General features: G+C 37.4%; 1 protein-coding gene across 2 annotated transcripts in view; it reads right to left on the bottom strand.

Moving 5' to 3' along the window:
* GPR158 (G protein-coupled receptor 158) overlaps positions 1-22,670 on the bottom strand; it is a 189,184-nt gene that overhangs the window by 73,465 nt on the left and 93,049 nt on the right. For both annotated transcript variants that reach the window (XM_042779214.1, XM_033054595.2), the window contains exon 5: positions 11,478-11,546. In XM_042779214.1, coding sequence (XP_042635148.1) covers positions 11,478-11,546 — 69 coding nt within the window. The remainder of the gene's footprint in view (positions 1-11,477; positions 11,547-22,670) is intronic.

Raw genomic sequence — 22,670 nt, forward strand, 5'->3', positions numbered from 1 at the left:
AACAGAGCTGCCCCAGTTTACATGGAATGCTTGAATGCACTCACTGGGACAGTCTGTACCTTATGAGCTCAGGTCAGGCCCTAAAAATGGACATATTCAACATTGTGTGTCTATTCAGAAGATGACAGAAATATTCATTTGAGTAGAACTGGGACCTCTTCCTGCTACTGCCCCTTCACATTGCCAGTTTTTCCACTTTTCCCTTAAATCCCACAGACTCATGCTTTCTTCCGAGTGAAATGAATTTTCTTCTACTATTTCCAACTGCTTTGTTTATCATCTACTGCATGTCTTCTCATACAAGTTGGGTGCATCTCCGCAGAAATTGGTAGAACAGTTTCATGTGGAACCACTATTAGGCTTTTTCATATTAGTATTTTTATGGCTTAATCTTTTCAAGCATAACTCAAATATTCAAATTCTCATAAAGTACTTATACTCTCTAGAAGTATAAAAACAGTTGCATGCTACCAATCCTCTGAAGATGAGAAATTCACCATTAACTGTGTCCTTGCTCACACCTTTAATAAAATATTTTTAGACACTTTCACTGTTATTATTAGTAACAGTCATTTGTAATGTGATTCTTGCTCATTGATCAGGACCCTGCTGTGCACGGCACAGCAATGCCAAACATCCCCGTACCAAAGGGTTCATAATTTAAATATGAGATGAGAAACCACACATCAATACAGAGGAAGCAAAAGGAAAGAATAAAAGATTTATCTTCCACAATTATGTAAGTGGTGTTTTAGGAAAGGAGAAGAAAGCTTGCAAGGAGTACTGAGAAGTAACTGTATGCAAGCAAAGAACAAGCACAGAATGTACAATCTGTGGTTTTATAAATATCTTCTATAACATGAAGTCGTGACAATAAGAGTCCTGACTGTATTAAGGTACAAGGTGTTATTTGTGTCTTGTTTTCATTTCTGTACTGTTTGGTTGCTCAATTTTGGATTAATTTTCCAGTTCCTGTATTAGACTTTTTGCTGTGTTTGAATTCTCAGAAGAAAGTTATCTACTCTATTTTATTCACTATAATTTTTTTCCCTTTCTCTTTTTCTCTTCTCATTCCTTTTACTGATTAAACTATATGCAATAAGACTCTGGCATCCTGGATTGTTCAAAGTATTAACACCATATAGTAATGAAAATAGTGAATGATGGAAATAATTTAATTTTGAGAAATTGTCATGTAATGTTATGTAAGAAAACTATAAAATGCTATTTTCTTCCACTTACAACCTTTTGTGTAATGAAAGTCTCATTTCATCCTTTTCTTTTCTGTAGGGATTTTGTCCATATGTATCACTTTGGAATTTCTCTAAATTTTTTAAAGTTGGAAACCCTGCCATCCATTTCTGACAAGAGCTTTGATTGAATTGACATATTTCTCTTTACCTATTTTTTCCCCCTCATCAAAAATTTGCAGAACTGCACGGCATCATGCCACTACAAGAAATCAACTTTGGATTCACATTTCAGAGAGATCAGCACCTGGATGCTGTATATTGGTTATAAAGGATGTGATATTTTCTAATAGCTTCCTCAAAACTTGCATGTATTTGCAGATCTCTGCTTAGTCCCACAAAAGCAGAAAATCTAGAAATTAAAGAGTTAGTACAAAACACTGTTTGCTGAAAACAGTGCTTTTTGTATGTGATTCTCATAAGCAGTTATATCCAAGAAATGAGAAATTTTGTATCACATAGGATAAAACTTCTTTTTGTAAATACTAATTGCTTGCTCTAATGAACATATTTTGTTGCATCTGCAGTACTGTTGCTACTTTTAAGAACAGAAATCTCATCTCATCTCTCCCTACTTGATGTGATGTAGATTTAGATCCAGGCGCTAGTAGTTTGAATATCTCATTTTCAGAAATCGATCTGGTTAGATACATAGCAAATATTGGACCTGATGACCCCTAACTCTTCATTTTTTTAACCCTGGTAAACTAAAATTTAGATATTTTTTCCAGACTACTCTACTATTATCAATACTAGCAGAAATACAGAATAGCTTGTACACCAGTATTTGTTGATATGTGTTAATAATTTCATATTGCAACTTATATATTATATTGTAAACTTGTCTCTACTCTCATACCTTTCTCCAGTTCCTCTCTACTAGCAAAAATCTAATTTCCTATTTACATCAGATGATATGTGGTCTTGGATTAAAAGCACCAGATAAAATTCCACTGATCTCTTATCTCTTAGAAAGGAGATGTTTAGAAGTGCTACACAGTAATAAAAACTTTGCATGATCATTATTATAATTCTGTAAATTTTTTCCAGTGCCAAGATTTCACCCATTGTCATATACAGTAATTTCACGAATACAAGCCGCACGGACTATAAGCCGCATCTCTGGGTGTTGGTAAACATTTCGTTCTTTGTCCATAAATAAGCCGCACCTCAGTATAAGCCGCTCTGTCGTTCGCAGCGAGGACCGGAGTGCAACAAAGTTACCAAATAGTAACAGAATCATGGCATGGCAGGGTTTACTGGTTCGGCTAAGGTTGTGCAGGCTCAGCCCGCTCGGGGCTGCCGACGGGGCCAGGGGGCCCAGCTCAGTGGGGCCGCTCAGGGCCGGCCGCTGCTGCCACTGGGCTCGCTCGCCCCGGCCCGGCCCTGCCCCGTGGTGGCAGGCAGGGACGGAGCCCGCCAGCACCCGCGGCGGCGGGCAGGGACGGAGCCTGCCTGCTCCTGCTGCGGCAGGCAGGGGCAGGAGCCCCCTGCTTACCCCATGGGCTGCAGGGATGGCAGCACGGGGGCACCCCGTCTCTCCCCCGGGCTGCAGGAGAGGAGGGAAGGAGAGAGCTCTCCCGCCTCTCCCCCCACCCCTCCATGCTACCTGCAGGGAGCCAGCTCCACCCACGGCGCAACAGAGTAACAATTTGTAACAATTGAGAAATGCCGGCTTTTACTGGCAGGTTGCTCGACTCAGCACCTCAGTTTCCACTTCTGGGGTTGGAAATGTCAGAAAATTATTCACATATTAGCCGCTCCTGAGTGTTAGCCGCATTTCCGTGTGGGAGCAAAATTTTAGTCAAAATGGTGCGGCTTGTATTCGTGAAATTACTGTACTTTTGCCTGCAAACTGCAAACTGCTTTACCTCTAGCAGTTGATATTAAAAACCATAAAGATACCATTGCCTGCATCACCTCAGTTCTCAGCTTGTAGAATGACTATGGGCAGCCTCATCTCTGATGGATGAAATCTCCTTTCTTAAGGATCTCTCCCAAAAACATCAACTCCTCTCTTTCTCCATTGTAATTTATTGAATTTCTTACCTCTCCTAATCATTAACCATTAATCACCCTTCATATTGCAACACTTAAAGCCTGAGCTGACAGATAGGAAATACCTAACGCATTCATACAAAAGAGAGGAGAGACTGAGGAAAAAAAACCAAAGGAGAAAAAACACCATAATTCAGCTCCTGTATTATTCACAGGGAACAGGCTCTGAGATGGAGATTCTGTCTTTTCCTTTTCCTCTATGTTGATGCAGAGTAGTCTGTCAAGAGACATGGAAGATGATAGGTAGGATATCATGTTTTATTATTCACCTGTACATATTATACTGGTCAATGTCTTATCTCAACCTCATATTCCATGGCATGGTGAGTTATATCATTGCCAGTTTCCCCCTGACAGCATTGGTTCACAACTGGACCCAATTTCCTATCAGAAACAGCATGGCAGTATCAGTTTATCTAATTCAAACCTTCCTTAAGCATGAACTGCTTCTGCTTTCACTTTGCTTCAGATTCTTGATGCAGATAACAACAACCACAAAGTAGGCAACAGCTGAATCTAGCAAGTTCAGCAAGATTTAAGACAATCTACAGTCCTTTCACTTGACTATAGGTGTTGTTCCTTGGGTCTTAGCTATGAAAGCATGAATTAACAAAGAGAAGGGAAAAAAGGAACATGCCCCCAACTTTCACTGAAAGACACTTGATAAGTGAAAAGATTGACTGAAATTTATCTCCTACCAACATGCAGTATCTCGAGTGCTAAACTAATGAGAGAAGGGGAATCACTGATGCAAGGGCTATGCCCCACTGAGAATATGTATGTGGTGACTAAAATTTTTATATTTTCCTTTCTGGCACAGTTCAGTTCTGGCTCATCTACACTATCAAAATCTCTTTTCTCTTTAGTTTTACAATTTAACAAAAATGTAATATTCTGTCTCTTAATACTTTTCCTCAGTTCTATCACATATTTTGAACTAATATACGAAAGTTACTTTTTCCATATGTCATTTTTTTTTTCATAAAATTAAGTTACTATAGCAAAATCCAAACATATTCTAAAAATCTTGCTACTGACTCAGTTCACTTGCCAAGTGATCAATGTGGTCGTCAAAAAGTTTGGCTGACAAATTATTCCAATCCTTTCTAGCTTATATGAACTGAAACAAAACAAGAATTATATAAAAGATATATAAAAGACTAAACATAAAAGAGTTACATAAAAGACTTCCTTTCTGTTTTCTAACCCTAATTCAGCAGAAACAGTGGGCCAAATGAAGACTTTTACTGATTAAATTTCTTTAATCATGTGTTCTTCAGTAATTCTTTGGCATGGAAGTGGGCCTGCTGTGGTCGCCTGCTTGAGTGCTTGCCAAGCAACAAAAGGTTCAGCTTTAGAGAGCAGAGCAATGAGGATGGATTATAGGAGCATGGTTCCAGGCTTTAGTAAGGAACATACTGTGAATATGTCCCAGCACTATTTTCCTCCATTTGAATGCACCCACATTTTACCCTCTGATAATTTTTGTGTTTCAAAGCTTTTTGTTATCAGAAAAGAGTTCCCCACACTTGCAATTTTCAAGCACATTTTTAACTTGTGCATGTGTTACTGCCCAAGCTGTATCAAAAAAATTTTTAAATCCCCTGACTAAAGATTGTGCGCTGTTTTTCAGGACTGTAGTCTGATTTTATGTCACTTCTTTGAAAAAGTATATTAATGTAGAGTTTTATCTACAAATTCTTATATATGTAAGTTTATTCATGCAAGTTGCTTCAGTGGAATTATGAGTAAAGAGGAAAGACCACAAGATCTTGCTCTGTTCCCTTCAATACAAGATTAATTTCTCTGAATGAAGGGCTGGCAAGACTGTACACATAAGTGCCTGCAAGTTGGCAGTGCAAGATATTAATTCAAAATAAAAAGGTCAATGAAAACCCAATGTGGCAGTTATCTCTCTGACAGTAGCTGACAGAATTTTTTAGGATAGCTATTTAGATTATTGACAACAGAACCATGAAGAACTATCACACGTATCTTATTTTTCTGACATTTCAAATAAACATATTCAAAAAGTAGAAAATATTCAGTGCTTGCTTCCTATCAGTAAAAACAGTCATAAACATTTCTCTTAGCATGGTTCAGAGCAAGTCTAGTACCTATGAGGTTTCTGTACTTTGTAGCCTGTAATGCAGAGGCTATACCAGTTGACTTCTGGTTTTTGCATTTAAAACAACCTGGCTCTCAAAGAAAAGGTATTGGTTTACTGGTTGCATGGTAACTCCAAAAAGTATGTTAATCTGACAAGGACATTGACCAAGAGAGACTACCTACTGCATCATCTTCTGCCTGGTTCCCTCACCTCCCACCAAGCATACAATGTACATAAAAAATCCTTGCAACATGGTATTTAAAATCTGCCTTTTGCATTGGCTTGATACCTAATCCACTGTGATCCAAATAAAATGAAAAGACCCTTTCCTAGAGTACTATGGAAATCTGCAGTGATTATTTTAAAGCAGATATTTACACTGTGTCCTTAGACTTCAGTGACATGAACACCAAAGATAGGTGTGTTCTTTACCTGAACAAGAATTAAATGAGAAGTGTTCATTCTAAAAGACTTAAACACCATTTTGTGAGTAAAGGCAATGCAGTTATATTCTGAGAAAGAATCAACCTGAAACATCTGGGGTATCAGAACAGACTTGCAGTGCTAAATGTGTTGGAAAAAGCATATTTTTCAGTTGGTTTCAGTGTGTATCAATGTGTATGGAATAAAAAATGACTGAGCTTTTGTAACACATCCCTTATTTGAGAGACAAATGCATAAAAGTATTTTGCAGTGTTCTATTTTCACATTTGATAATGTCAAAACCACAGCTTTCCCAGTGATCCTGCTCTGCTCAGAACTGTTACCATTAATGGACCTACTACAGTCCCATCCATGCTCCCAAACTTCATAGCTCATTTCTTCCATGCTAATGTAAATTCAGACCATTTGAGGGGGAAAAGATTCCCCATATCCATATCTAGGCTCCAAGGCTCCCCACTTTCTATATACTTCTCATAACACAAAAGGGTAGGTGATTTTAGCTTGAGTGTGAAAAAGGGAGTAAGATAATCCCAGAAACAGATCTTAACACCTAACACATGCAACAGGATGTCTGAGCACAAAGTTTATTCCAGGATTCACTACTGAACTACTTCATGAGCATTAGGAAATCAAGGCCCCCCACCTCATAGCTCCATCTCTCTAAACTAATAACAATATTGCTTTGTTATAATTTGCAGTTTGGAAAAACAGGGGAAAGCTGTAATGAATTTGGATTTTTTAGCCAAAGGAAGACAAGAGTGAAAGAAAACCCTAAGTTTTTTAAAAGATACTCTGCAGCCTCCAAAGTTAGTCCATCTTATGATCTAGCTGACCACACTTTTAAGAGATTCAGCCACACTGTCTAACAACTTTCACTTGCTGGAATTAAAATCTAGCACTTCTTCCCTGCTATATCAAGAACATGGAGAAGAAATTATTCCCTTGGTCTTTGCATCACCATACTCACTTAACTTTAATCACTGACTGTAAAAATTATATCATATCATTATATCATGCAATCATTGCATGTATTTTGGAGTTTCAGTTAATGTAGGCTACTATTATGGGAACTATTTAATATATCAGTAATTAGTAGGTAGTCCTAGTTGCCTATGGTGGAATTCATCACCATCTGAGGCAAGTACCTCAGACTTCCTTTACAGTCCATGAAGTGTTGGGATCATGCACCTCATCTTCAAGCTCCAAGTCTAAAACAAGTCATAAAAGGCCCAGTTCTTCTTCAGGATTTGGTAAGCATAGGGTGACTGTCTCAGCTATGGATGCATACATGAGAAATACAGATTCAGAGATGTTCATTTCCAAGAGAGCTTTGGAGGTCATCTAGTCCAGTTCCCTGCCCAAAACTAGGTCAGGTTGCCCAGTCAATTCCTGACACCTCCAAAGACGGATACTTCATAAACTCTGGACAAAGAGTTTTGGTAATTGACAATCCTCACAGTTTCAAAAAAAAAGTTCCTTGATATCTTATCAGAATCTCCTATTTTTCAATGTAGGCCCATTATAGATGTCTAAAATCACCTGAGGTCTAACCCCCAATGCAATTAACAGGCTATTCTCATACAGCTTTGTGCTACAATGTGCTATAACACTTTATATGAAGGTCTTCATAGCAAGCAAAGAGTCTTTAAACTTGTGGTAGTGTGTTCCAAGAATTAGCAAGACAGGGAGTTAAGAAAGGCCCAAAAGTTTCAAAATAGTTTGCATTTCAGAGCAAGGAAAGTAATGAGATTCCTCCCCTCAGATGCCATGCACAGAAATTAAGGGACTCATCCATAAGATGGTTGGGTTTTGGCTTTCTGTTCAAAATCTAAGAACAAAGAAATATAAACAAAATCAATTAGAAACCCTAGTGTTCATTTGGAGGAGATCCATTCATAATTGGAAAGACCAGGTAAAGGCAAATGAGACATGTTATTAGGAGACTACAGAAAATATAAGAAATGAGAGCTTCAGAAATGTGAGCTGCCCAAAAACTTCTGAGTAAAATCTATGCATTTGTAATAACAAAGCTCATCTGCCTGCTTGTAATTCAGGAAAGATCAGTGTTGTTATGAGTATAGCAGAGCTTGAATAATAAATTTAGGTGGAGACCATCATTTGCACTTCCCATTTGGTTAGAAGGGCATTGTAACAGCTGTTTTTGTCACCAAAAGCAGCTGACTGGTGATGCCATTTTTCAATTAATGATGTTACACTATGAATAGATTACTGCATGTAGGCATGAAAACAACAACAATCAGTGAAAGAAATTCAGCAATGTAACAAAGTAGGTTTTGGTTTCCATTTAATTGGAGGGTAGGGAAAGTCAGCGATGCAATAAACCCCTGCTAGACACAGAGAAATTTGTATGCTGAAGGCTCTCAAAACAATCTGAGACAGATTGAGTAAACAGATCTAGAAAAAGAATTAGGGAGGTGCAGAAGAGCGGAGAACAAGGATGCCAAAGACTTAAAGCAGGGTTGAGAAAATATAAGGGGATTTTGTTTTTTAAAAAATAATGTAATTTTGCACTGAATCCTCCAATGAACAGAGATTTGAGTTATTTAGAATTGAAATGCCATCCCATAATATCTTTACATTGTTACACACACTAAGCCTAGCTGTGTAATTCCACACTTGGTTGAGTGTGAAAGCAAATCTTTTTAGTTTTACATTCCAAATCACAATAGAAGAAGGGGTGATACCAAAGGAAAACAGCCTTATGTTAAAAGACAACACCCTACTGCAGTGGTGCTTATAAACTCCATTTCATACATTAACTCCCATTTCATACAGTCTGTGGAAAACACAGCCTAATTTGGGTGTATAAGATGTGAGATTTATAATAATAGTCTTAGAGCTCTAAGGTACTCCTCTAGCATAAAATGAGGACCAAATCAAATAGCTGAAAAATTGACCTCTGGGCGTACATTACCACATCTTTAACCACATCTCTAGGTCACAAAATATTCCCAATTCTTCTCGGAAGCAAATTAAAACACCAAGTAACACAAAGGGGTAAATAAATATGACTCAGGGAAAACAAAATCTGCTTTGCAGGTACATGACTTATGACCAACATGTATATTGATAATACATACTCTACATCCTGCTATGAACGAATATGTGTGTGAATGTCAGCTGGTGCAAACAAGACTCTGTTTAAAGCTCAGGTTTTCTTTCTTGTGTCATTCTGCTTCCCTCTGTGCTCCTTTCCCAGACAATAAGCACGTGAGTACATTTAGATTCTGACCATGTACAGCAAAACATCAAGAGTTCACATTTCAAGGACTCACCCCTCATAATTCACACCTTGCAGCTTGTCTTTCTTAAAGGACTATGCCTTATAGCTTTCACACATTTACTGTTTCCTGTCTTGCCCTGAATCAGAAATTGATGAAAACTTCCTTGCAGTGAATTGAGGGACTGGGATATTGGAAAGCTGATCTTTCTAATCTTCTTTGATTTTACAAAACCATATTTTTCTGGTTCATGAAATCAGGCTTAATTTCTCTGTCTGAAAATGCAAAGGACCTCCCACTACCACATTTGCTACATCCCTCCCCTAAAACCCTCAAAATAGAAATTATTAAATTGCTCTCTTTTTTTCCCCCCCAAGCCTGTAGGAGTAATAGCCTGATTAGTAATTCCCTGTATAAGAAAGAAAAGTGCCCCAGCAAGGAGTGTGGGAACATAAAACTGCTAGAAGAGAGAAGCCAAGTAATACACTTTGCCTATTCATTTCTAATAGAATGTGTTCTCAGCAGACAGTTCTATATAGTAGGAGCTTGAGATGTGCAGGGAAAGATAAACTCTGGTCAAGTGTCTACATCCCATCTGAGACATGGGCTAATCAGCAATTTCCAGCAAGATTTTTTTCCTCAGAATACATCAAATCGTCATTTTGGACTCACTGTATATTTAATATCCTTAATGTCAGTGAAAATAAAGGGGGTTTAAATATCAGTGAAGAGCTGAGGGGATGCTTGGGTTGTTGAACTGCTGTCTCTCAGAACCACTTCCTTTCTTCTCCCTCTGCATTTATAGGTTGTACATGAACCAGCTCTTGCATCCAACAGCATGGTCCTTCAAGTCAGCTGCTGGGAGAAGTCTTTTTCCACAGCAGTCTCAGTGTCCAGGTGCTGAGCACCTGAAGTCTGAAGACAGACAGCCACCAAAGGATGCTCATCCTTCGTGAAACCCAACAAATAGAGGACAAAGACAAGAACTGGGAAATGAACTGAAGAATGGGTGACAGGTGAGCAGACCACAGACACAATTCTGAGCTATGGTGAGCTCTTCTCCCACTTTGGAGCTGAGGTTGTCTGGTTCTAACTGAGCATCTGCCTGGGGAAGCATCTGCACTGGACTCCAGCATTCTCTGAGAAAGCAAAGAGGAGACAGCTATGGAAAGGAAACCCCTTGCATAATGCTCTACTCTATGAATTTCTGTAAATGCTCAACAGCACCAGCTGAGGAAGCAGTGCATGGGCTTTCTCTGCTGCTCCCTGAGAAGAAATATGAAAGAAGTTCTGAAAACCCACGGGAGATGTATTTATTCCAAGTTGTAAAAATCTTTTGTCCAACATAAAAAACCAAAAACTTTCAATTCCCTGACTTCTGCAAAGTGAAAGATGAAAAAAATACATAAAACTATCCTAAAAATGCACACACTTTTTCTTTAGAACTTGAAAGGCCCACACAATTCAAAAAAAGAATGTATAAAAATTCCACCAGGGTTTGTACTTATTTATAGTAATCTTCACACATTCTACTGCAGTTTATTTCCTACTTGTTCTGCAGTTACCAAAGAGTTTTGTTATCCAGTTCATCTTTCAGTAACTACATGATGGTCCGTAAAATTCTGACTACTGAGGGAAAGAGAACATAAACACATTTTAAAATAGTCCACAACTCCATTTTTGATTGTCTCCCAATCTGCATGCTTTCTATCAACTTCATTCAATAGATGCTTTGATGGCTTGCTTTATCCAGTCATTGTTTTAGGTTTATGTGACAATCAGCAAACTCAGTTTTTCTGGGACTTTTGAAAAGAGAACAGACACATATTTCTGTGAGTTTTGTGATATATTTCTCATGTGACTGTGAATTATTTTTTTTCCCACTTACAGGGTAAGGGTAATGCCATCTAATTTTACTGAAGACATGGTATTGAAGATACCACATACCTTCAGACACATCAAAATACATGACAGTAATGCACTGAAATAATTAATCTCCTTTATACTGAATTCCAGAGAAATATTTGGTATATTCAGTGTCTTCCTTTTACATATCTTGTTTTCCTTCCCCATACAGTAGATGAGAGGGGTATTGCTTTCAAAGCAAAATCTCATCTTAACTCAGAACACCCAAAAACTACCAAATAAACAACTGGCAATTTTTACCAAATTGAAAACGGAGAATTATTACAAATATAGTAAAACATTTGAGTGGTTTTAAGAATATTTACAGAGCACAACACGTTTTGTAGTCAGATTAAACTAATAATTAAGAAATAGTTTTTATATTTATATTTTCACCAGAGTCATTCATACAATGTTTTAAAATGTCAGCAAGGGTATAATTTTTTTTAAAAGTACAGTTTGACTTACTGGGAAGTACAGAAGAAGTGATCCAAAAAGAATGGTTTCCAACAGCACCAGACCCGAGGCCCTGATACTCTAGAAGACAAAAACCAACATAAATATTAGAAAATTCTCTCTGTATGCCATTTTCATACAGTTATCTCCCCTTTTGTCAGTATAACACTTCAACAGTAATGTTTATTAAGCTGTCTGTCATGCTTGTACGCTCCATTCTTTAAATCACAGGCCCATTACAATGATTGTGTTTTACAAAATTCAATTTAAAATTTTTTTTCCTATGTTAAATACTATTCAAAAGACATTACCTGGATATGATTTGAATATAAGATATTCAAATAGAATATATTACCTGCTAAATTTGTTCTCAAGTGTCAAGACTTGGGGATCATGGGAATTACCGACATGAATTTAACTGTAGAATTTGTTCTGCACTGTTTAATTTCAAGAAGTCCCTAGAATATTTTTCCTCATTTAATATTAATGACTTGGGTTCCATAAAAATTATTAATAATCTACAATTTTACTGAATGTAGACTGAGCTCTCAGACTGCAAGTGCATTTACTTTTCATACATTTTTTGTACAAAGATGTTGATTCATTAACTTGTCAGGATTATAAAATATTTCCTCACCACACGTTGTTTAAAAAAAACAACATAGTTTTCTTAAATTTTAAAATTAAAAAAAACATCTTAATACAAAGTGTGTTCCAATAAGTTTGATGATTTATGTACAGTGCAACTGTGCCTTATCTTAGAGACGAAACATCAACATTGAAATGTTAAGGGTTAATGAGTCAAAGAACAAACCCCTGCAAAAGCAGGGGTGCTTTGCTGATATAGCCCAGGTGCAGAGGCTGTGAGCACCAGAGAATGACCACGACAAATCAGTCTTTGTTTAGCAAGAAGCTGGGTTTGACCCAGATGAGGGAAGAGTCCAAAAAGCAGTAGATCCTGAGAGGTGGGCTAACGCTTTTTATCAGTGTCCTCCCTTCCATGAGTGGCTCCAACATCACACAAGACACTGGCAGAGGTCAGCGAGCTCATGTCTCTCATGACTGGGAATAACTCAAAACTAAGAATATTTTTATATTCTCAATATTAATATTAATACTCAACACTAAAGAATATTTTTTTTCTTATTGTGTACAATGAATCTCTATATACCAGAATGTTCAACAAAGCAACTGAAATGAGCTCCATATAGAGAAGATGGAAATTATCTAAAATACCTAAAGTCCTCTTTCCTAAAGTCTGTCACATCCTGATCAGTCTTTTCTTATCAACCTTGTTTCTGGGCAGCACAATCATAAGACAACCTGCTGGGGCAAAGAACTTCAACATTGCTAGGTCTTCTTCCATAACAATAAAATATCCCCTGATTTCTTCTCACCTGTGTTCAGGTAGGGATCCTTCCCTGCGAATTCTATCTATGCACTTCTGCTTCCTGCCCTAAAAGAAGTGTGGCTTAGAGAGCTGAAACTCAAAATGGGCTTGAATCCAGGTTTTGACTGTACTTTCCCCTCAGTCTTTGGTACAGGAGAGCAGGGGGTTTCACCTCATGTTTACAGATATAATTGCTCTTCTAAACAGGATTCCTTGCAAATGGAAGAGACATTCTAGCAGAGATGAGTGCTATCCACAATGATGAAGAAAAGTTCAAAACTTCAAATACAAAACAGTACAACTATTTTTATGTAAGTGCAGAGAAAAGCAAAAAATAGGTTGGGAATTGAAGTATAAGCATTCTCCCAAACTACATTTTTGAAATTGTTGGTTTTCTCTACTGCAAAGAAAAAGAGATATTTTAACACTTGATTTTAGAATATTTTTATTTCTTCCATAATGACCACTATAGCCCAAGAAGTCTAGGAAGAAAACATTATCCAGCACTGAAACTTTAATAACAGGGATTAACTAAAGAGAAGAAAACAAAACTAAACAGAATGTTTAAAAATTATTTTACTAAAAATATTTTATTAGATACACAGGTATTTCTAGAAGTGTGTGAGTAATAGTTTTTGAATCAAAAGCTGAATATTCCACTGTACAGACTTTGTAAATACGGGTCCCTAAGGTGTGGCTGGGGGCAGGACCACAAATGCTTCACTTTATGGGCATCTGCAACATATACAGTAGTGAATATGCCCACAGACCTCAGGAAAAAAAGCCTCTGCTCCTTGTTCCTCTAAGAAAATACACTAAAGAAAGGAAACCAATGATAGCCCAAAGTCTCCACCAGCCAGTGTTCACCTATACAGGCTGCACAAATAAAATTCTCCAATGGAATTCACAGAAATTAGGGCATCTTAGGACACAGCCCTGGAATTTCACGCAGTGTGAGTTTCTTCTGCTTGAGTGTAATATTTCTGGGGTTTTTTTTTTCTTTTTCCTTTTTCAACAGCTGCTTGGGGTGTTTTGCATCTGTCTTGCTTGTTGGCACTTATTGTGGTTTTACTTGTTTATTTCTCTGGTTGTTCATCTTGTGCTCAGTTTGTTTATTGCCACTTTGTCTGTGTATTCATTTCCCATTCAGGGTTTCATTTCTATCTTTACTTATTTGTGTCAGTAGAACTGTCCTTGTCTCACTCAATTGTTGCACGTTGTTGACACCTAAGCAACACTGTAATTAATTTTGTTTCTAGTTTCATACTAACTCTCATACTTAGCTACCTATACTACTCACTTATCTAGGTCTGCAAAGAGTACTGTTTGTGAAGAACTGATTTATGCCTTTTTTTGTTCAGGATTTGTTCAGTCTTCCATCCATCCATTCTATCCAGGCCACATTAGTAGCTTTTGAGACAAACAGTCATTCCTTATCCTTGAATCTCACAAAGTAACACCATTTCTGTGAAAAATCCTGTTAAGAAAGTCATACATTCCTCTTGGCCACTGCTAAAGGGTTATAAATAAATGCTCAATAATTATTTGCACAAGGAAAATTTTTTAAAGTGCAGCTGCCCAAGTTGCATCAAGTATAACAAAACAAAAGCTGAAATGATGTATAAAAAGCACAGAAGATATTGCATTTCAACTGTCTGTGGTCCTAAGCAACCCAGGAAATACAACAGCATTAATTAGCACTGAATTCCTGAATGTCATCACATAAATCAGTGATAAGAGTGTAAGAGTATTTTCCTAGTGGAGAAAAAAATACAAAAGCCAAAATAAAATTAAATCCTGTATTGGTTACACCGTATAATACTAAATTAACTCAACTGTAGACTTTTGGTGTCAGTCCAGGAAGACTGCAGGTTCCTCCAGGGCCACATGTCACTCTGTATTACATGAGCATGGTACCATGGAAACCCAGTGAGCAGAAAAGATTGACATATTTTGATTTTTTTCACTTTTGTCAACAGTACTGCCACTTCTGCAGTATAAAGAATGACCAACGAGGGTTATGATTTACAGAAAATTTCCTTTTACAAAAGTGTTTTCCCCAAAAACTGTCTTGCCTTTCAGATAAATAAAGCATATGTGAAACTATTACAGAAAAAAAAAATTCAGATACACTGTCTTTGATCTCAACTTTGAATACATTCATATTTATTAAATTGGAAAGTGAATCTACACTCCATACACTGGGAAACATGGATGTACAACAGAATAGTAGAGAAGCAGGGAAATACAGAGAATGGGCACAGGTTTGGTCTGCTGTGCTAAACTGATATATTTGAAGTTACAAGAAAAATTACTATGCAAATTGTGTCAAAAGAAGAGAAACAAGAAGTGTAGCTAAAGGTGGATGTGAAGGCAGTGTGCTCACTCTGCAATGCTCCCAGGAGAGCCCTTGTGCTCCAGGTCTGGCAGATCTACCCCACCCTGTACGCGAGGACATGGGAGATGTGATGAGACCTTACAGGACTGTATTCCCAAATCTGTCTCTTACGTCTCTGAAAACCCTTCCTGTTCAAATTCTTTTTATTCCTGGTACAGGTGGTTCTTTACTTCTATTGAATGAAAGAAGTGAAAAGAGATTTTTGTCAAGTTAAAACATGTAGTCTGAAGCGGAGCTGGTCGAAATGTTTTATTACCAGTTGCTTTTCTTACTAAAATGCACCTTTCCAACAATTCTTTTTTCCAGTATGACTATATTTTTGTCTTGATTTCCGTGTGCTGTTTTGCTAAAGCCCATTGAACCTTTTTCCTCTGTCTTATCCCATATACTTTTTCCCAAACACAAAGACACTATTCTCTTTCTTAGTGAAAGTGCTGTATGGAAAAACAAAATTTCAGGAATTTTATCTCAATTAAAGTTTACTTTTAAGAAATAGAATGCAGAGATTCTTCTTTCTGTCCCTGATGCTGAGCAACAGCAAGATGTTTGCCTCTTTTGTTAAGAGACAGAAGTTGGACTTCCAGTTCCTGGACATCAATACTAGGAGTTGCAGAAAAAAGTGGAACTATATTTCATTGTGGTGGGCATCTTGATATGATTCACACCTGGAAGAAGAGTACTGGGGACTAAAGAATGGGCACAAAAGCAACGGGAAGGAGTCCTCTGAATCCTGTTAGTACCTTATAACAGTCGTGGCATAAGTAATTTATTGCCTTGATAATAAATTCAGGGACTGATTAGGACTGCTACTCATTAAAATGTAAATGTCAAATTCCATAACAAGGTTTTGCTTTAGTTTTATAATTGTTGGTTGAGGTACAAAATTCAAACAATTCATTCCCAGCTAACTTCAATTCAAGGGAGAAACACTTTTAGCTCTTTTGAAAATTTTTCTGTAAAATAATGAAGAGGAAATTGTGTGTCTTGCTTAACCTTTAATCACACTAACAAACACTTTTAACCTATTTGAATTATAGCCTCCCAATAGAATACAGATTGCAAGTACAGAAATACTCACAGAAAAGGCCAATTTTCCAAAGACAGGCCTACTGTTATGGACTGCCACTAAAACTGTGTTGACAAATTGTGAGAATTTTCTGGCATTTGCAGGTTTCCTAAATCAAATAAATATAATCCTCATGTTCTTTCACTTCCCTTTCAAGCCTTTGAAGGATATTTAGATGAAAGCAATTTTTTTTTTCTATTACTATTTATAGCTGAGCTCAAATAGAATATAATTATGAAATTTACTTTTTACTTTAACAAAAAGTCAGGAAAAGCAAAGGCCATCAATCATAAAGCAATTTCATTAAAAGTACACAAGATGTCATGTATCCAAGAAATCTCCAAATATTTTATTTTTCAGTTCATGTGGCCTTTGATCCTTTCCGTTACGCAAGTAACGAAGTCTGTTGAGATACATCATGATGAAGGTAAGGTGTTCTGCATTTAGAAACATGGGCATTGCTGCATCTAAGTTGCAATACACCACCTAGAAGATAAACATTTCAGAAAAACAGTACTTACTGGTGAAGAACCCTCACTATAAAAATGGTTAATATCCCAGGGACATTTTTGCTTACAAGGGCAGAAATTCCTTCCTTGGGGACATACTGCTTAGATCAAGATACCTGCTTCTCATCAAATAGTAGTGAATATATATATGAAATAAAATCAGTAATGAGGTAAATAAAACCTAAACTCAATTTCAATCTATTCAAAGCTTTATGGTCAATGTAAAAGAAGAATATGTACAATGACAATCATCAAAAATCTAGATTACTTGAAGTGTCTGTTTCACTACGTTATGCATTCAATTAACACATAAATTAAATTAAGATCCAAAGACATTACTTTCAAGAATAAAATGCACTTTAATATTGATAGTTGCCTAATCACCAAGAGATTAAATTGAATACACAAAAAAATCTGATGAAATAGGAAACCAAATTTCTGGAGCAGGAGGTGAGGCTTAGTACATTCTTCTGTTTAGCTTACAAATAGCTTCAGAATACCTGAACTGTATTACAGCTTTCTTATTCAACATGGCCTCACCTATTACAAAAGATAAACCATAGCTCACTAAAATTGTCTGCATAAATTGTAGTTCAATCACACAGAAATAAATAATTTATGGTATAAGGATTAAAAAACCAATCTGACTGCAAAGTTCAAGCTTCGTAACATTTCAGAGGAAACAAACTGAAAATTATATGAGAAGTGTTAGAATAAATCTGATTGAGGTAAAAAATTTTCATTATTTTCATTACTTAGAAGGCAAATTAACCATAGATGAAAATCATTATTTTAATTTCAGATCAATTAAAACCTCATAATTCTGAAGGGTTTAAATCCAACTTCTGTTTATTTTATTCACTTTTACTTTACAAAAACCAAGTGCCAATCCACTCCAAATGAATACCTTATGATTGCATGTGAGTAATGCTAATCCCAAAAATGGTGAGATTTTTCAGCTCTTCAGAATTTATTAAGCTAAGTAATTGCTCATTAAATTTAGGTCGTGGAATGTATGTTTCATTGGAAACAAAAGCACATTTGTCTTCGAAGGAAACACTGTTATGCATAACTTAATCACTCTTCCTACCAATGTCTCGTTGAAAGGCCCAGCCCCAGGGAAGCCTCAAGTTAGTGCAGAGCCTGCACAAGGAAAAAGTGAAAGTGGCTGTGCTATCTGCACAAAGAGTTTAAGACAAGGGACAGCTCATGGATAAGGGCAGATGAGAAGAACAATGGAACAACAAGGCAGTATCACATTTCAGAACTAGCAATTAGTAGTCCCAGCCTATCAGCATCCCACTCTAAGTAACACACTTTGTCAGCACTTGAATCTGAAGAGATGATAAGGAGAGCAGGGGATGCCCTCAAAAAGCCTCCACCAAGCACAAGGAAAGTATGAAGGGAGCAAGGAGTGTTTTTTGGACAAGGTAACAAGATGAGGCTGGTGTTGACACTTCTGCATCAAAGAAATGGCAACAGGAGACAGGAAAAAGCTGATGTGGGAGCTGAAAAAAACAGAGATGTACAGCTCATGTATGATGTCAAGAGTGAGATGCAACGAGGACAACAGAAAGTGGCAGAGCAGTAAATGATGTGCAGCATCATTTTGAGCAGACAGGAGCAGTGGCTGCATCTGCCAAGGCCAGCTGAAAGGACATTGCGGTAGTCAAGACACAAGACACCAAGCTGAGACCACAAATTTAGGGCTGCAGAGTAGCAGAAAACATGCATTAAAAGGGAGCTCAGAAGGAGTTCAGCAAGGCTTAGACATAGCCGGAGGCACAGTGAGCTCAAGTCCAAAATTATGTTTGGTAACAAGCAGGTTGCTACAGTAACTATGAAAGCAGTAGCTGTGATGTCCTAGAGGGAAGCAGGAGGAGATCAAGGTTTCTTTTCTGCTATATTGAAGTTGATGAGAAGATGTCAGAGAAAAATGTCATGATTTTATTCCAGACAGGAGGAGGCATGGCTGGGGCAAGGAAGGCAAAAAGCAATGTGATTTGCTATGTGTTCACAGCAAAAAGTCCTCGCTGACAGCATGAGCCTGCTCCTAAAAACCTTCAACTTTTACTCAAAGAAATGAAGAAAACAATGAAGAACAAGAATATGTTTTAGTCTGAGTGATCTGTGTACAGCTTGTATCACATGACATAGCAAAAACCAACCAAACAACCAAAATATTAAAAAAAGCACAAAGATTCTCTGAACATTCTACCATTAACTAAAAGGTTTGCAGTTACAAATATGCAGTAAAAATGTAAGACTTTCCCAAGAATAAGGTTTCCAATACAGTTTTATTTCTACTATTTGAAAGTTCTCATACTACATTATTTCTGGTGTTTTCTTTCATTGTTTCTTAATTTATGTTACTTCTTTCTTCTCTCTGGATAAAACTTCTAAAAAACCCTATCTTCTCACCTTCATAAGAGCTTCTCCTTAGTTAAATTGGTTTTTCAACACCAAAATGGGGTCTTACTATTAGACCATTATAACAAAAAGAAAGGTCTGCTTCAGACAGAAGTCTTCTCTTGGAGACGGAGGCATGCCAAAGACCTCTTGCAAGCCACCAGGGATTTTGCTATTGCTATTGATTGTACAAGGAAGGTTCACAGCAGGATACAAGTCCAAGACAAATAGCAGGATAAATAAATAATGTCGTCTTTATTCTGCTGACATGATAGGAAGTCTCTTCCCAGCAAATCTGTAAATGCCTGTTCAGGAACCCAAATGAAACTTCAGACAAATGCGACTGTCCTGAACTTACTGCATCAAAGAATCAGTGGGGAAAGCTTATGACCATCAGTCTACTCAGATAACCTATAAGGGCTATAAATATGAGACTCAGCAGGAATCAAGGGTAACAGACAAGCAAAAATCTTAGCAGTTTGCTCAGTTTAATTGATGACTCTGAAACAACCTTGAAAAAACTTTTCTATGATGTAATAGTTGTTATTGTTGGAAAATATTTGCTGGAATTCAATTACTTAATTTTTCATCATTTATTTTTAAAGAGAAATAGTAGTGTAATAGAATTAAATGAACACAGGCCTTCAAGGCTGCTACAGCTTTTTCTTTGGTGACAGCTATATCCTTGGTCAGCACTCTACACTGAAAATGCACTACCAGCTCCATTCATTTGAACTTTGGGGCTCTGTGTTGAAGAGTATTTTGGAGTACTGGTGGAACAGAAGGTAACAATGATTCACAGTCTGCAAGGTCTTATGCAGCAAAATATTAAGAAAGCAAGGCCAGGAATTAGTTTCAATGTTGAAGTGAAGCAAATGTGTCACAATCCATGGCTGACTGACATCACTTTGAAGGCAGTCCACTCCTTGAAAAACCATGAATGTTTTCCAGATGGGCCCCCTAAGGCATTCTGCAATTCAACTTTGTAGAGACAAGCATTGGTTTAATACAAAGTTATACAGAGAAGACTGTAGCTATTGGATCCTTACAGCTATTGCTGAGTATTGATGAAAAGTTATTTTTATGACCTACTTTGTCCATTTGGAGTAGACTATCTAGAGCACTTTCTTTTCCTTCCTACCACTCTGCTCTTCTCATTAGCTCTTGTTTATGAGACTTAACCGAAATCAACGAACATATTTCATATCTAGATTTTTATTTTCTTCACACTTCAGTTTTCATTAGGCCTAAAGTGTCTGTAGTTTATTTTTTCTATTCTCAAGTGCTTCTTGCCTCTAAACTGTGTATTAGAATACAAATGCATACTCATGTGAAACCTTTGGCTTTATGAGGTGAAAACACTCAATACCCTGCAAACACTGCAGCCATGCCTACCAACACCTGCTGTCTTTGGGAACTCCAGCAGCTAGTACATCCTCCCTGCGACAGGTTAACATCCCCTCCACTTCTCATCTTGACAATATGGCACTCTATTTATGTGGGAGTTAAGATAAGCACAACACCCCTAAAGGCACATCTTAACTACACAGAAAAATGGGAAGGGACATGCAAATAAAGGAAATGAGAATTCCACTAAAAACAACAGTTTTGAAAACAACATCGGCAATGTCTTTAAACTTCACAACTGAAGACTACAATAAACTTCCTGAGAAATCACAAGAAACTAGGCTCTCACTCCAGGATAGGATGAAGAAAGGGTGTCTAATGGACTGCACAGAATGTGTATATGCTGAGTGAACTATCAGGTATGCCCACCAGCACAACATGTAAAGGCAGTTGCTCCATCTGTGCAAGATCTCTTCCCTCTATCAAGTTTCCACTTCAGCTGAAATGTCAGAAATTGTTGTCTAGGGAGAAAAAAGCAGAATGTGCACCAAAGATGAAAGTCATCCAGGCATAAGCAATCAAGATGCCACTGTGGAATCAAAAAAAGGAAAAAGGGTTGGCTGATTTACATTTGAAAAAGAGGTATGTTTGCAAAGCCAGCATGCTTCAATATTTAAAGATGTATCACATCAATAGTCTGTGATTACCTCATTCTGAATTACTGTATCCTATCGTGGCTGCAGTAAGGAGAAAAGACATTCTTGATGTCTCAATATTAGAAAGGGGAACTACAGCATAAATTTGCATGTTGCCTTTCCATCTATGTGCAGTTCTCTGCAGTGTTTAAAATTGCACTGATTAGGAACTATGTTCACAGTTTTGAAATAGTCTTTAGCAGAACACTTGAATATATTTACACTAAATTGAAAAATGGGATCATGGTGGCAGAGTGTATCTAGCCTCCCTGAATTCCAAACTGAAAAACTGTATTTGACAGGATAAAAACCATATAAAAACAGTCTGTAGCTATTATTTGCCACATTTCCCTCAAGAGAGGGAAAATTATTTATCCTTGTTGATGATTAGCCATATGGTCCTGTTAACTGTATTTACCTTGATTAGTGCTCAAGATTTATATTTTCCTCCTCACATTAAAAGTATGTATTTGTATTTCTGTATTTCCAACAGTTCCTGAATAAAAGGAGTGAGTTTCTGAATAAAAGGAGTGGGGGTTGGAAAGGGTAGAAGTGGAGAAGACCAATAAAATAAAATGTCATTTAGTTTAAAAATTCCAGTATTTGGGATTAGAAATAGTCTTGAACAGAGCAATATCCTTCATTCCAATGGGTTCTATCATAGTCCTTCATCACAGTTAATATATATGACACCACCATTCCAAATTACTGTGTTGAACTCTAAGCACTTTTTCCACTGTTTTTCAGAGCTGAAAACAACTTTTCCAAGTGCACTCACTTCTATCAATTTTACCTTGATATGGTGGATTTACACCCAGAGCCACTGGCCACAGGTGCATCAGGAAGATGGAAAGACCAGATCCCCATGCTCTCTCTCAGTTCCCCTATTTTCAGAACCTGGTAGCACCACAAGGTGGTGAGGTGAGAGCGAAGTAGTTTGGCTTTAGTGCAACTACTTTGAAGCCTTTAGCATTGATCTGAATGAGAATTCCCAGCAAACAAGACCCTTCTGAAAAGGTCTAGCATGAGTCAAGGCTGGCAGCACATTCCCATCTCTCCTTCATCACAAAGTAGCAATTAGTCTCTTTGCTCTATGGCTGAGATCAACTTCTCTGTTCTCTTTGCCAGTAGAGGTTCTTGGCATTTCTTAAGGGCATTTCCACTTCCTCACAGTAGTTGTGTTCTGCCCGAGAGCTCCCTGTTTGAGGTGGTAGGCTGCTATGCAAAGGTCAGTTATTTTCAGCTCTTCTTTCTGATTCATTTGAAAAGTCAGCCTGATAACTGATGAATCCTTTAGGTTCTTTGCAGGTAATGTCCTTCCACAGTCCAGTACTTTTACAAAAACATGATTACAACGCAGCTGGTTTTCTCTTTCAGGCTCTGGTACATTT

Source organism: Catharus ustulatus, chromosome 1 (assembly GCF_009819885.2).
Source record: "Catharus ustulatus isolate bCatUst1 chromosome 1, bCatUst1.pri.v2, whole genome shotgun sequence".
NCBI lineage: Eukaryota > Metazoa > Chordata > Aves > Passeriformes > Turdidae > Catharus > Catharus ustulatus.